Source organism: Bos javanicus, chromosome 25 (genome assembly GCF_032452875.1).
Source record: "Bos javanicus breed banteng chromosome 25, ARS-OSU_banteng_1.0, whole genome shotgun sequence".
Lineage (NCBI taxonomy): Eukaryota > Metazoa > Chordata > Mammalia > Artiodactyla > Bovidae > Bos > Bos javanicus.
Genome location: NC_083892.1, coordinates 27450472 through 27461357, shown reverse-complemented (window position 1 = coordinate 27461357; position 10886 = coordinate 27450472). Strand labels below are relative to the sequence as shown.

General features: G+C 54.1%; 1 protein-coding gene across 2 annotated transcripts; it reads right to left on the bottom strand.

The window, feature by feature from the left end:
- Nucleotides 1–3121: 3121 nt before the first annotated feature.
- TGFB1I1 (transforming growth factor beta 1 induced transcript 1) lies at nt 3122–9345 on the bottom strand. Of its 2 annotated transcripts, none has more exons than XM_061401772.1 (11): nt 9247–9345; nt 7821–7921; nt 7645–7697; nt 7408–7550; nt 7048–7135; nt 6826–6931; nt 6514–6708; nt 4883–5056; nt 4513–4594; nt 4046–4194; nt 3122–3819 (listed from the first exon to the last, which is right to left on the bottom strand). In XM_061401772.1, the coding sequence occupies exons 1-11, from the start codon at nt 9257–9259 to the stop codon at nt 3553–3555; spliced, it is 1371 nt and encodes a 456-aa protein (XP_061257756.1). In that variant the 5' UTR covers nt 9260–9345; the 3' UTR covers nt 3122–3552. The 2 variants fall into 2 exon arrangements, with proteins under 2 accessions (XP_061257756.1, XP_061257757.1); XM_061401773.1 differs by having other exon boundaries at nt 7821–7982; nt 9247–9332.
- Between the last annotated feature and the right edge of the window lie 1541 nt (nt 9346–10886).

The following is a 10886-nucleotide window of genomic DNA, read 5'->3' as shown; positions in this document are numbered from 1 at the left end:
GATCACAGTCAGGGCTGTGAAGGAATGAGGAAGAGAGACAAAGAAAGGAGAAAAGCCAGTAAAGGGTGTGTTGATGAAAAGGTTACCACTGTGGGACTTCCCCGGTGGTCCAGTGGCCAAGACTCTGAGCTGCCAATGCAGAGGACCTGGGGTTCGATTCCTGGTCAGGGAACTAGATTCTGCATGCCACAGCTAAGACCCAGTGCAGCCAAATAAATAAATAATTAATAAATAAAATATTTTTTAAAGAAGTTACCCCTTTGACAATCCCAGTGGGGACCCTCTGAGACACTGTGAGGAACTGACCTCAGAATTGACCCCCAGAAACCACAGAGCTGGGATAGTTATTCACCAATCCCTATCTCTAACTGGCTGGAGGTTCTGAGGCTACAGAATCCCACCCACCCAGGCCCTCCTCCAGACAGAAACTCAGGGAGCATCTAGGGACACTGAGGGTCTGGGAAGTGTCTGCATATGACTTCCCAGATGGGCCAGGTGAATACAGGCAGGACACCCACAGCATCTGCTTCAGCAGGTGATGAATTTGAAGTGTCTGGCCGAGTGGTCCAGTGGTTAAGAATCCACCTTACAATGCAGAGGACTCAGGTTCCATTCCTGGTCAAGATCCCACCTGGTCGGGTGGCATAAGATCCCACATGCCATGGGACAACAAAGCCCGAGCACCACAACTAGAGAGAAGCTCATGCGCCGCAACTAAGACCCAACACAGCCAAATAAAATAATTTTTAAAAGTGAAGGGTCAGGAAGCAATCTGGGGGCAAGTATCAGAGGACACATTGGAGTTGTAGGCACTTAAAATCAGATCTCTGTGGCTTCCCTGGTGGCGCAGCAGTAAAGAGTCCACCGGCAATGCAGGAGCCGCTGGAGACGTGAGTTCAGTCCCTGGGTAGGGAGGATCTCGTGGAGGAGGGCATGGCAACCCACGCCAGTATTCTTGCCAGGAGAACCCCATGGACAGAGGAGCCTGGAAGGCTACAGTCCATGGGGTCGCAGAGAGTCACACACAACTGAAGTGACTTAGCACGAACACACCTGCCCTCATCAGAGCCTGCAGAGTGCTGAGTGATGTGGCACCTTGTTCCTCTTTGACCACATCTCCTATGACTCTCCCCTGATGGCTCTAATCAACCACATTGGCCTTCTTTCCTTTCTTCAAATACACCAGGCTCGTTACTACCTCCTGGCCTTTGCACTTGCTCTTTCCTCTGCCTGGGGTGCTCTCCTCAGGCTCTTTGTTCAACCTTCAGTCTCAACGTAGATATTACATATTCACAGAGCCTTCTCTGATGCTCTGGTTCATGTCATACCTCCTTTCCCACCTTTTCTCAGTTGTCTATTTTTTTCCTTCTCACCTTTCCTCCTTCCCTTCCTTTTTCATTCCTTCTTCCATTAGCAAACATTTTTGGAGCACTTACCACCTGCTAGACAGCAATTTGGACACTGGACAGATAACAGCAAAACAAATGTGTCATTTGACAGACAAGCTTCCAGGACCTTGCCTTCATTTCAGAAATAAACAAGCATGGGACTTCCCTAGTGGCTCAGTGCTTGAGAATCCACCTTCCAAGGCAGGGGACAAGGATTCCATCCCTGGTCGGGTAACTAAGAACCCACATGCCTAGGAGCACCTAAGCCCACTTGCTGCAACTACAGAGGCCAGTAAAAAAAAATAAATAAATGAACAAGCAACAAATACCTGTTTGCATTAGTGATAAGTGAGGGACTAGGGAGGTGCTATGGGTGGAAACTAGGGAAAAGAACCAGCTTTATCTAGACATCAGGGGAGTTTCTGTACTTTATTACACTTGTCATTGTGGTTTTCTTTTTTTTTTCCCCATCTGTCTCTCCTACGAGACCAGGAATCGAAGGAACATGTTTCTCAGCACCCAGCATGGACCCTAGCACAATATGTGGTCAATGAACTCTTGGGAAATAAACGGCTCAAGACTAGGAGGCAGTTACAAGTCAAGGGATGGACAGCACTCTCCAGGGAGGATTTGTGAAAGAGGAAGAGTCGGAGGCTTAGGAAGATCCAGGAGGGGAGCTTCAGAGAGGCAAGAATCTGGGGAAGGTGGTTTGCCCAAAGCCAAGGCAGAGAACCTCACCTTTGGCTCTTGCCCACACCACAGCTGTTCTCCTTGGCTGTTACCCCCTCTTTGAGCTGGAAGGGCCTTTGGGGAGCCATTGTTTCCAGCCTCAAAGATCCCTGTAGTTAGAGCAGGAATCTAGGCCCCCTTCTTAGGGAACTGCAGGAGGGTCTAAGATATTGGGCTTAGAAAGACCCCTGGGGTTTGGGGATTCAGATGCAGCCTGAACCTCTCCACACCTAAGAACCCCTGGTCTCACCCTTCTCTGCAGGGGCTTGGCTCGTTTGTCACCTCCTCCAGGAAGCCCTCCTTGACTTCCAAGCTGAGTTAGAAGCCTCTTTCTAGTTCGTACAGCTCCCAGTTTCCCTCAGTCTCCTGACCACCCTAAGTGCCATCTTCTGTCTAAAGCAGATGTTATAAGTCAATACTAATATGAGAGAAGCTGAAATTTAATGGTCAAATCCAAAGGGTGGGAATAAATTGGCACTTTCAAATGGAGCCCCATCTCTGAGGGTCTTTTAAGGAAGGGGGTGGGACTGCCTTGATGGCCAAGTGGTTAAAACGGCACTTCCAATGCAGGGGGTGCAAGTTCGATCCCTGGTGGGGGAGCTAAGATCCCACATGCCGCGCAGTGTGGCCAAAAAGTAAAAAAAAAAATTTAAATTATTAGAGGAGGGGGGAAATCTGGAGACCAGACAAGGTGGCAAGGGTGGAGGGAGTGGGTACAGATTAAGTGCTTATTTCAAGAATATAAGGAACTGAAGGGTGGGGGATCGGGGACAGGAAGGTTTGATGGGGCTCCGCTTGAATTCCCATCCCGGCTGGCGGGCAGCCATCTATACAATCCTGCGCACGTGGCCGACCTTTCCAGCCTCAGGCTCATCTGAAGGGCTGAGGCTGCAGGTCCGGCTCTCGCCGCAACGCGGCGGCCTAGAGCCCGCGGCGGCCAGAGCAGTACAAGGGGCGGGGCGTCGCGACGCGAGCCACTCCCGCGCAGAGACACAGCACCGATGTGACGTGGAATGTGTGTTTATGTAGGTAGAAAAAAGTGCACAGAACAGTGAGGGGCGAGGGGAGAGGGACGTCTTGGCCTGGCCTTGGATTCGTGAGAATTGCAAGGGCCCTCCTCCAGTCGGGGGGCTCCCGCAAGGCTGGGAACAAAGTGAAGGGCTCACGTGGGATCGGTCAGTGTACGGACCCACTTCGGGAGGCGTGTGGCCTTAAGGGTTCACGGAGCCTTTTCTGAACTCGCCCACGGAGAACGTACAGTATCTTCAGGGCCAGTCCCTGCAGTGGGGTGAGGCCTCAAGAAGCCGGGCTGGTGGAGCCCGAAGCTCCAACAGCAAGGCCTTGGGGTCTAGAGAGCCCGATCTTTTGAGGGGGTGGGGGGAAAGGCGAGGTCTTTGTGGCTCCGCTTTCCCGGAGGGGCGAGCCCGGCAGGCGGTCAGCCGAAGAGCTTGAGGAAGCAGGGCTGGCAGTAGGGCTTGCCCGCGCGCTCCTGGAAGGAGCCCTTGGTGAGCGGGCGCAGGCAGAAGGTGCAGGTGAAGTGGTCCGGGTGGAAGCGGCGGCCCAGGGCCGACACGCATCGGCCGGTCACCGGGAGGCCACACGTGGCGCACAGAGACCCGCGCCGCGCGTGGAAATGGTTCTCGCACAGCGGGCGGCCCTCGTGCTCGAAAAAGCTGCCTCCCGAAAAGGGAGCGAAACATTCCTGAGGAAGGGCAACCACGAAATGATGGGTCAGGGCCAACCTCCAGACCAAATAACTCCCTTTTGGAGCTGAATAACCCCCAGAGACTCCCGCAGCCCCTCGCACCTCCAGCGAGCGTGAAGCCCCGCCTCCCGGGACCCCGCTCCGACTATTAACCCCGCCCCGACTCCTAGTCCCGCCCCTACTGGCCCCTCCCTCCAAGGTCCCGCCCCCCACAGTCGCGTACCCTGCAGACAAAACAGTCCGGATGCCAGAGCGCACTGAGCGCCGAGATGTAGTTGTCCAGAATGGGGCCTTGGCAACCCTGGCAGCGCGGCGCGAACAGCTGTAGGAAGTCCCGGCGGCAGTAGGGGCGGCCCTCCCGCTCGTGGAAACCTAGGAGCGGGAACAGAGTAAGGAGGAAGGAAAAGGATGCGAGGTGGCCCCGGGAGCCCACAAAGATCTGAGACGGGGGGGGGTCGGAAGCAGCGCAGTGAGAGGACGCAGTCGGTGGAGAGGGACAGGGTCTGGGTGGGGGGCAGAGCGGGAGCGAGTGGGATGGGAATCCGCAGGTGGGATAGGCCGGGTCCAGGAGAGAGCAGGAGAAAATTCAGGCCCGCGAGGATTTCGGAAGTCCTAGTGGGCGGGCCCAAAGGGAGCCGGGCGGGATGTCGAGCGGACCCGCGGCTTTCAAGATGGGAGTAAAGCTCTCACCCTCATCTCCGAAGGGCTCCCCGCAACTAACGCAGCAGAAATGCTCCGGGTGCCAGTGGGTGCCCAAGGCAGTAACCATCTTCTGCGGGAAATGAAAGGGAACACTCAGCGTGCCGCCCTCACCCCCTGCCATTTCCTCTCCCCTCCCTCTTCCACCCTGAACCTAAATGAGTGGCTTGAAGTACGAGTTGAAGCTGCGGGAGACCTAAGCAGGAACTTGGGAATGAAAGAGCGCGGAATCGAAAGAGCTGCGGAAGAGAACCCTGGGAGCGCCTGGGGTGCGGATGGGAATCGGGCAAGTGGATGAGGCTCATCCCACTGGCTCCTTGGGTGAAACAGAGGCGGGGCTTGTGGTCCAGGCGGGGCTCACGTGTCGGATGGGTTGATTGCAGAGGCCACATCGCGGAGAGAAGCGCTCGAAGTAGCACTCAGGACAGAAGGGAGCTCCATCCTTCTCGAAGAAGCTGCTGCCTCCCAGGGCGGTGGAACAGCCACCGCAAACGAAGTGCTCAGGGTGCCAAGCACGGCCAAGCGCCGTCACCACCTGCGAGTTGGGGGTTGAGGCGGAGGTCAGAGTGGGCCTGGGGCTGCCAGATGCCCAGTGAGCCAAGGTTTACGTGGCACTTTTCACATCTTATCTCTGAGAAGTCAGGATGAAAAAAAAAAAAAGAAAAAAAAGAAGTCAGGATGAAGTATCGAATGTCCAGGTAACTCAAACCCAAAGCGATGGAGATTTAAGCCGGCTTCCAGCACAGTACCTAGGGCCCACCATACTTTTTGTAGGCCACAAAAATGTTGTAATTTCTTTTAAAATTAGAAGAAAAAAATTAGCTAGAAGAAAATGACTAAATATATAATATTAATGTATTCATCTTCACTCCAACTGTTATAAAATGCAATTTATATATTTTTTAATGGAGGAAGGGGCCCATGAAGGTGAAAGTGCTTAGAAAATTCATAATGTCACCCTGCTCTGCTGAGATTGGAAATTCTCACCAAAATAGATGGCGGTAGGGCACTTTATCTAGCAGGAGGATCTAGATCAACCACTGGGCACAGTTGCCCATAACATCTGCTCAGTCAATAAGCCAAGAAATGGAGCTCCCAAACCAGACTGGTGGAGGAGAAACAGTCTTTGTGGGTCCCGAAGAGATGGTGGGTGGAGCCAATGAGGCTTTTGTGAAGATTAAATGGGAGGGGTGACTTCCCCGGTGGTGCAGTGGATAAGAATCTGCCTGCCAGTGTAGGGGACACAGGTTTGATCCCTGCTCCAGGAAGATCCCACATACCTCTGAGCAACTAAGCCTGAGCACCACAACGACTGAGCACGTGCTGTAAAGCCTATGAGCCTCAACTACTGAGCCCATGGGCTGCAACTACTGCAGTTCTTGTGCCTAGAGCCTGTGCGCTGCAACAAGAGAAGCCACCTCAATAAGAAGCCTGCAAACTACAACAAGGCAGTAGCCAGAATCTCTGCAAGGAGAGAAAGCCCACGCACAGCAATGAAGACCCAGTACAACCAGAAATGAAATAAATTGATTAATTTAAAAAATTACATGGGGGTTTGTAAAGGAGCTAGCATAATGTCTGGCACACAGTAGGACTAGAATAAATAAAACCTGGGTTGGAATTCTTACTCTGCCACTCACTTGCTCTCTGACTCACAGCTTCAATTTCCTCATCCGCAAAATATGAATAACAATAATACCCACTGGCTCTCAGTGAAATGAGTCTATAGGTCTCTGGGCTTCCCAGGTGGTGCTAGTGGTAAAGAACTTGTCTGCCAAAGCAGGAGATATAAGGGATGCAGATTCGATTCCTGGATGGGGAAGATCCCCTGGAGGAGGGCATGGCAACCCACGCCAGTACACTTGCTTGGAGAATCCCATGGACAGAGGAGCCTAGTGGGCTACAGTCCATAGGATTGCAAAGAGTTGGACATGACTGAAGTGACTTGGCACACATGGGTCTCTACCCCCTTACTCACAGAGCTACACTTACTTGCCCAGCAATGGGTTTATTGCAGGAGCCACAGAGGCCCTTGGCCTGGGTGGGAACGCCACGGCGGCTGAGGTCAGACTGAAGCAGCCCCAGCATGGTGTCCAGGCTGCCTTTGCTGGTGGGCCCTGGTGGGGAAGGGGTGTCCTCACTCATGGAGCTTGGCACTGGTGGTGGGGTGGGCCCTGAGGCTGGAAGCTGCAGTAGTGAGGACAGGAGAGTTGAGTCAGCAGGGCAGCATGTGTGAGAAGGTCTCAGATGGGTCGAGAGCCATAAATCCACAGTGGTCTACCGCGCACTCCCTGAGTGACTCACATGGTTCTGGACACGGAAGTCAGAGAGTGAGGCCATCAGTCTGTCTAGCTCCAGGGTGGCTGAGGTGGCTGAAGGCTTTGGGAGAACAGGGGAGGGGCTGGGAGGGCTGTGAAGAACACAACTTGTGTCAGCTCAGAGTCTCAGGGTAACGCTTCCTCCAGTAACTCCAGCATCCAGAACTGACCACCTCTTTCCCAACCCTGCCAGCTATGCCAGACTCACGGGCTGGGCCTTTTCTTGTCCTCAGACTGGTCCTCCTTCTGCTCCCCTGCTGTCTCCTTGCTAGATGGGAACTGAGACATTATTTCATCTGCAGAGAAGAGAGAAGGGCACTGGGCATGGGGCCATGTGCTAGCCTCCTTCCCAGTTAAGGCTCGCATCCCTTTAGCTGCTACCCTGGGAAGTCTATGGGCTTCCTTAGTGACTTGGACAGTAAAGAATCCATCTGCAAGGCAGGAGACCCTGGTTCAATCCTTGGGTCAGGAATATCCCCTGGAGAAGGGAATGGCTACCCCCCTTAGTCTCTGCCCAGCCCTGCCCTGCCCCCCATCCCATCAAGGCTTGTCCCAGTAACCCTGGTACCTGTTATGTTGAACTGAGTAGCGTTAAGTTCCTGAAGCAACCTGTCTAGCTCACAGAGCCCCGTGCCCAAGACACCGCAGGAAGAGGAGAATGGAGGGGTGGCAGGGGCTGCAGGCTTCGGGGACCGAGGCTTGCATACCGTGCTGGGAAAGAGGGTGGGAGCTTGGGTTCAGGGGTGGGGAATACAAGCCTGAGTCTCAATTGGCCACCCCATCCCCCCATACCCAGTCTTCTCACCTGTACAGATGGTCTTTGTCCCCAGAGGCTCCTGAAGATTCCCCAGGCCCCATCTATAGAGAAGGACATGTATGTGGATGATACGCCCGTACTCTGCCCTACTCAGGCCCGGGTTTCCTTTCCTCTCACCAAACCTGGCCTGAGTGGTTGTCCCTCTCCCCAGCATCTGAGCTCACCTGTGTCAGAGGAGACGTGAGGGGCTCTGGGGGCCGCTCTTTTAGAGCTCCTGACCTTGGCATGTGTGAGGTTGTGGTCTCCAGGTCAGAGAGAAGGGCATCTGCAGGGAGAGGCCGTCAAGGTGAGAGGTTGAGAGGTCAAGGCTAAGGCAGAGACAGGGCCTTAAGAGATCAGAGAATAAGTGTTCTAAGTGGGCAGTATTTGAGGAGGACAGAAGCGAGTATTAAGAGTAGAGGTCAAGAATCAGAAGAAATACAAGGCAGACCATGGCAGAGATGTGGAAGGGCAGCAAGGACTATTTACGGTCACAATATCCCACGTGGCTTATCCTGAGAGTCATTTACTAACTCATCTACCTGACTCTAATTCTCTGAATCTTCGGTAATACAGTCAAAATTGGCTCTTTACTGGAGGCAAATATGGCTCCACCCCAAATTGCTCAATTGGCTGTATGCCTGACACCTGCTTTCTGATTGGATGCTCTTTCTGCCACACCCCCTACACCTTAACAGGCCCCTCCCAGCCCTGGCCCACCTCCAGATGCCACTGGGCTCCACCCTATGCAACTAATTGGTGAGTCTGCTGGGACCTGCTTTCTGATTGGTTTTTTCTTCAGTACCAGTGCTCGTTACTCATTCTGAGCAGCACCCCCTACCTCAGAGTGCTGGAACTCCTTCTCTCCACGGAGCGCAAAGCCTTCCTGCCCCGGTTCCAAACGACAGGGAGGATGAGATGCGTGGGTCCTCCTTTCTGCCCCAAGTCGGAGGGACAGACAGCACACCCCCCTCCCTCAACACACACAACCCAACTCTCCCCGTCTCCATCCCCAGATCCAGAATCTGAACTCTTTACCTTTCAGAATTTAGAAGTCCCTGCCCCTTTACTCTGCATCTCTGAGCGCCTTGATGGAACCCTTAACCTCTCCCTGGCATCTCGGCACTCATCTATTATATTTACTTTCTGCCCCAAGGACCTGACCCTGCCATACTTAAGGGCCCTTAACTCTTGCGTTTCCCAAACCCTAGGGCAAGCCCATTTTCTTCTCCAAAACTTACTGTCATAATCTCCTTTCCCGACTACTTTCCCAGTCCCTGGACCCAGGGTCCTTTTAACTCCTCCCTTCCCAGAGCTCCCGAGCCCAGGCGCCCGCAGGCTCTGCACCTCCCTGCCCATCCGTATGCAGCCCGCGACGCGGGAGCGAAGTGAAGGAAGAAGGGAGGGAGCGACCAGTCTGGCAAAGGCAGGAAGGGAGCGGCAGGAAGGGGGACGTGGAGTCGGAAAGGAGGCGCCGGCAGAGACCAGAAGCGAGAAGACCGGGAGGCAGGGATGGAGAGATGCCGGGAGTGCGAGGGGGCCCCAGGATGGGGAAGCGGGTCCAGGCAGTGGTGAGGGGCTTGGGGACAAGGGGACCCGGACCCCACTCACCCAGGTCCTCCATGACGGGGCGCGGGCAGACCGCGCGGGGCGAGCAGGGCGGGGGCCGTGTCCGGTGGGGGCGGGGGGCGGGGGACGTCCGGGAGCTGGAGGCCCAGCCTTGACCATGTAAGGAAGCCGGGACCCGCTGGGATAAGGCTGGAGGGGGGACGGGGGTGGGAGGAGTGGGGGGGAGAACGGGAGAACCCGGGGTGGGGGCCTGTAAGGGAGGGAGGGCCCCGGCCCACCCAGGCCCAGCCCGCCTGCCTGCTGCGCAGACGGCCACACCCCAGCCTTGGCCTCAGCTGCAGGGAGCCCCAGGCGGCCAGAGTCGGAGTAAGAGAAGTGGCTCCTCCAGAAAAAGCCCGGGATCCTTTGCTCAGTGAGACTCTTAGACACAGACTGAGGCCCCCAAGCCCACCTCCCCGCATCCCCAAAGTTAGTACCTTAAGTCCTAGACAGAGCTCCTCTCCCACCCCCTATTCCCAGAAGATTGCTCTAGACAGAATTTTGGAGTTGGAGGCGGTGGTGATGTTCTAAGGATCTGTCAGGTCCCAGGTTCAGAGATCTTCCCTAAGAGACTGTGACAATGATATAACAGAGATCCCAAAAGGCATACAAACTGGATACAAAGAAATCTCCAAGAGACAGAGATGATGAACCCATCCACAGACTCTAAGCCATAGAGTTGGAAACAGACATACAGACACAGGTAAACAGAACCGGAGGCCCAAGTCCCACGCAGACTCAGGAGAAATGCTGCCAGGCAGCCAGACCTCAGCCAACTGTCCCCTGCATCGAGATGACCCAGACCTGTCCCCCAAGAGCCCTTTCCCAAGATACTGATGAATATAGAGAAGCAAGCAAGACACAGACTCCGGCCACAAAGGAACAAGAGGCTTCCCCTGGACTGAGAAATCAAGTTGGAAATGAGAAACTAGAGATAGGTGTGGACGGACACAGCAGTGCTGCAGACAGACTGTGGGTCTCAACTCAGACACAGGTCGAGAACTGAGCATTGGAATGGCAACTCGGGGGGCTTTTTTAAAAACACTGATGCGGGGGGAGGGGGCTCCGCTGGGAAGGAGAGGACATACGTATACGCACTGTTGTATGGCAGAAACCAACACAGCATTGTAAAGCAATTATCCACTAATTAAAAATAAATCTAAAAAATACTGATGCCCAAGGCACTCTCCCCTCAGTCCAATTCAGTTAGAAAGGGCTGGGCATCAGCACTGTTAAAAAAGTTTTCTGGGGAATTCCCTGGTGGTCTAGTGGTTAGGACTCCAAGCTTCGGCTTCAGGGGGCACAGATTGGACCCCTCGTCAGGGAACTGAGATCCCATGAGCCGTCCATGCAGCCAAAAAGAAAGAAAAAAAAAGCTGGAGAGAGAAATGAGTAAGTCCTTACATAAATATTTATATATTCCATTTAAAAAAAAAGCTCTCTGGGTGGTTGTAAAGGACATCATGAGAACAAAGACCTGGATACTCTCAGAGGCAGCAAGGGGCCCCCTTGGCTTCCCAGAAGTTAGTGGACAGCCCCAGTCCAGGCCCTGTCCTCAAAGTCAGGCTGCCACCGAAGTTGTCAATGATCTGGGAGCCAGGTTTTTGGAGACCCTGCCTGGGCAAACAAAGCAATGCCAGCCT

Coding starts and splice junctions, on each gene's coding strand:
- TGFB1I1 (XM_061401772.1), bottom strand. Junction 7,698..7,820: donor TCACGTCTCCTCTGACACAG/GTGAGCTCAGAT, acceptor CCTTCTCTATAG/ATGGGGCCTGGGGAATCTTC. Junction 7,551..7,644: donor GACAAAGACCATCTGTACAG/GTGAGAAGACTG, acceptor CCTCTTTCCCAG/CACGGTATGCAAGCCTCGGT.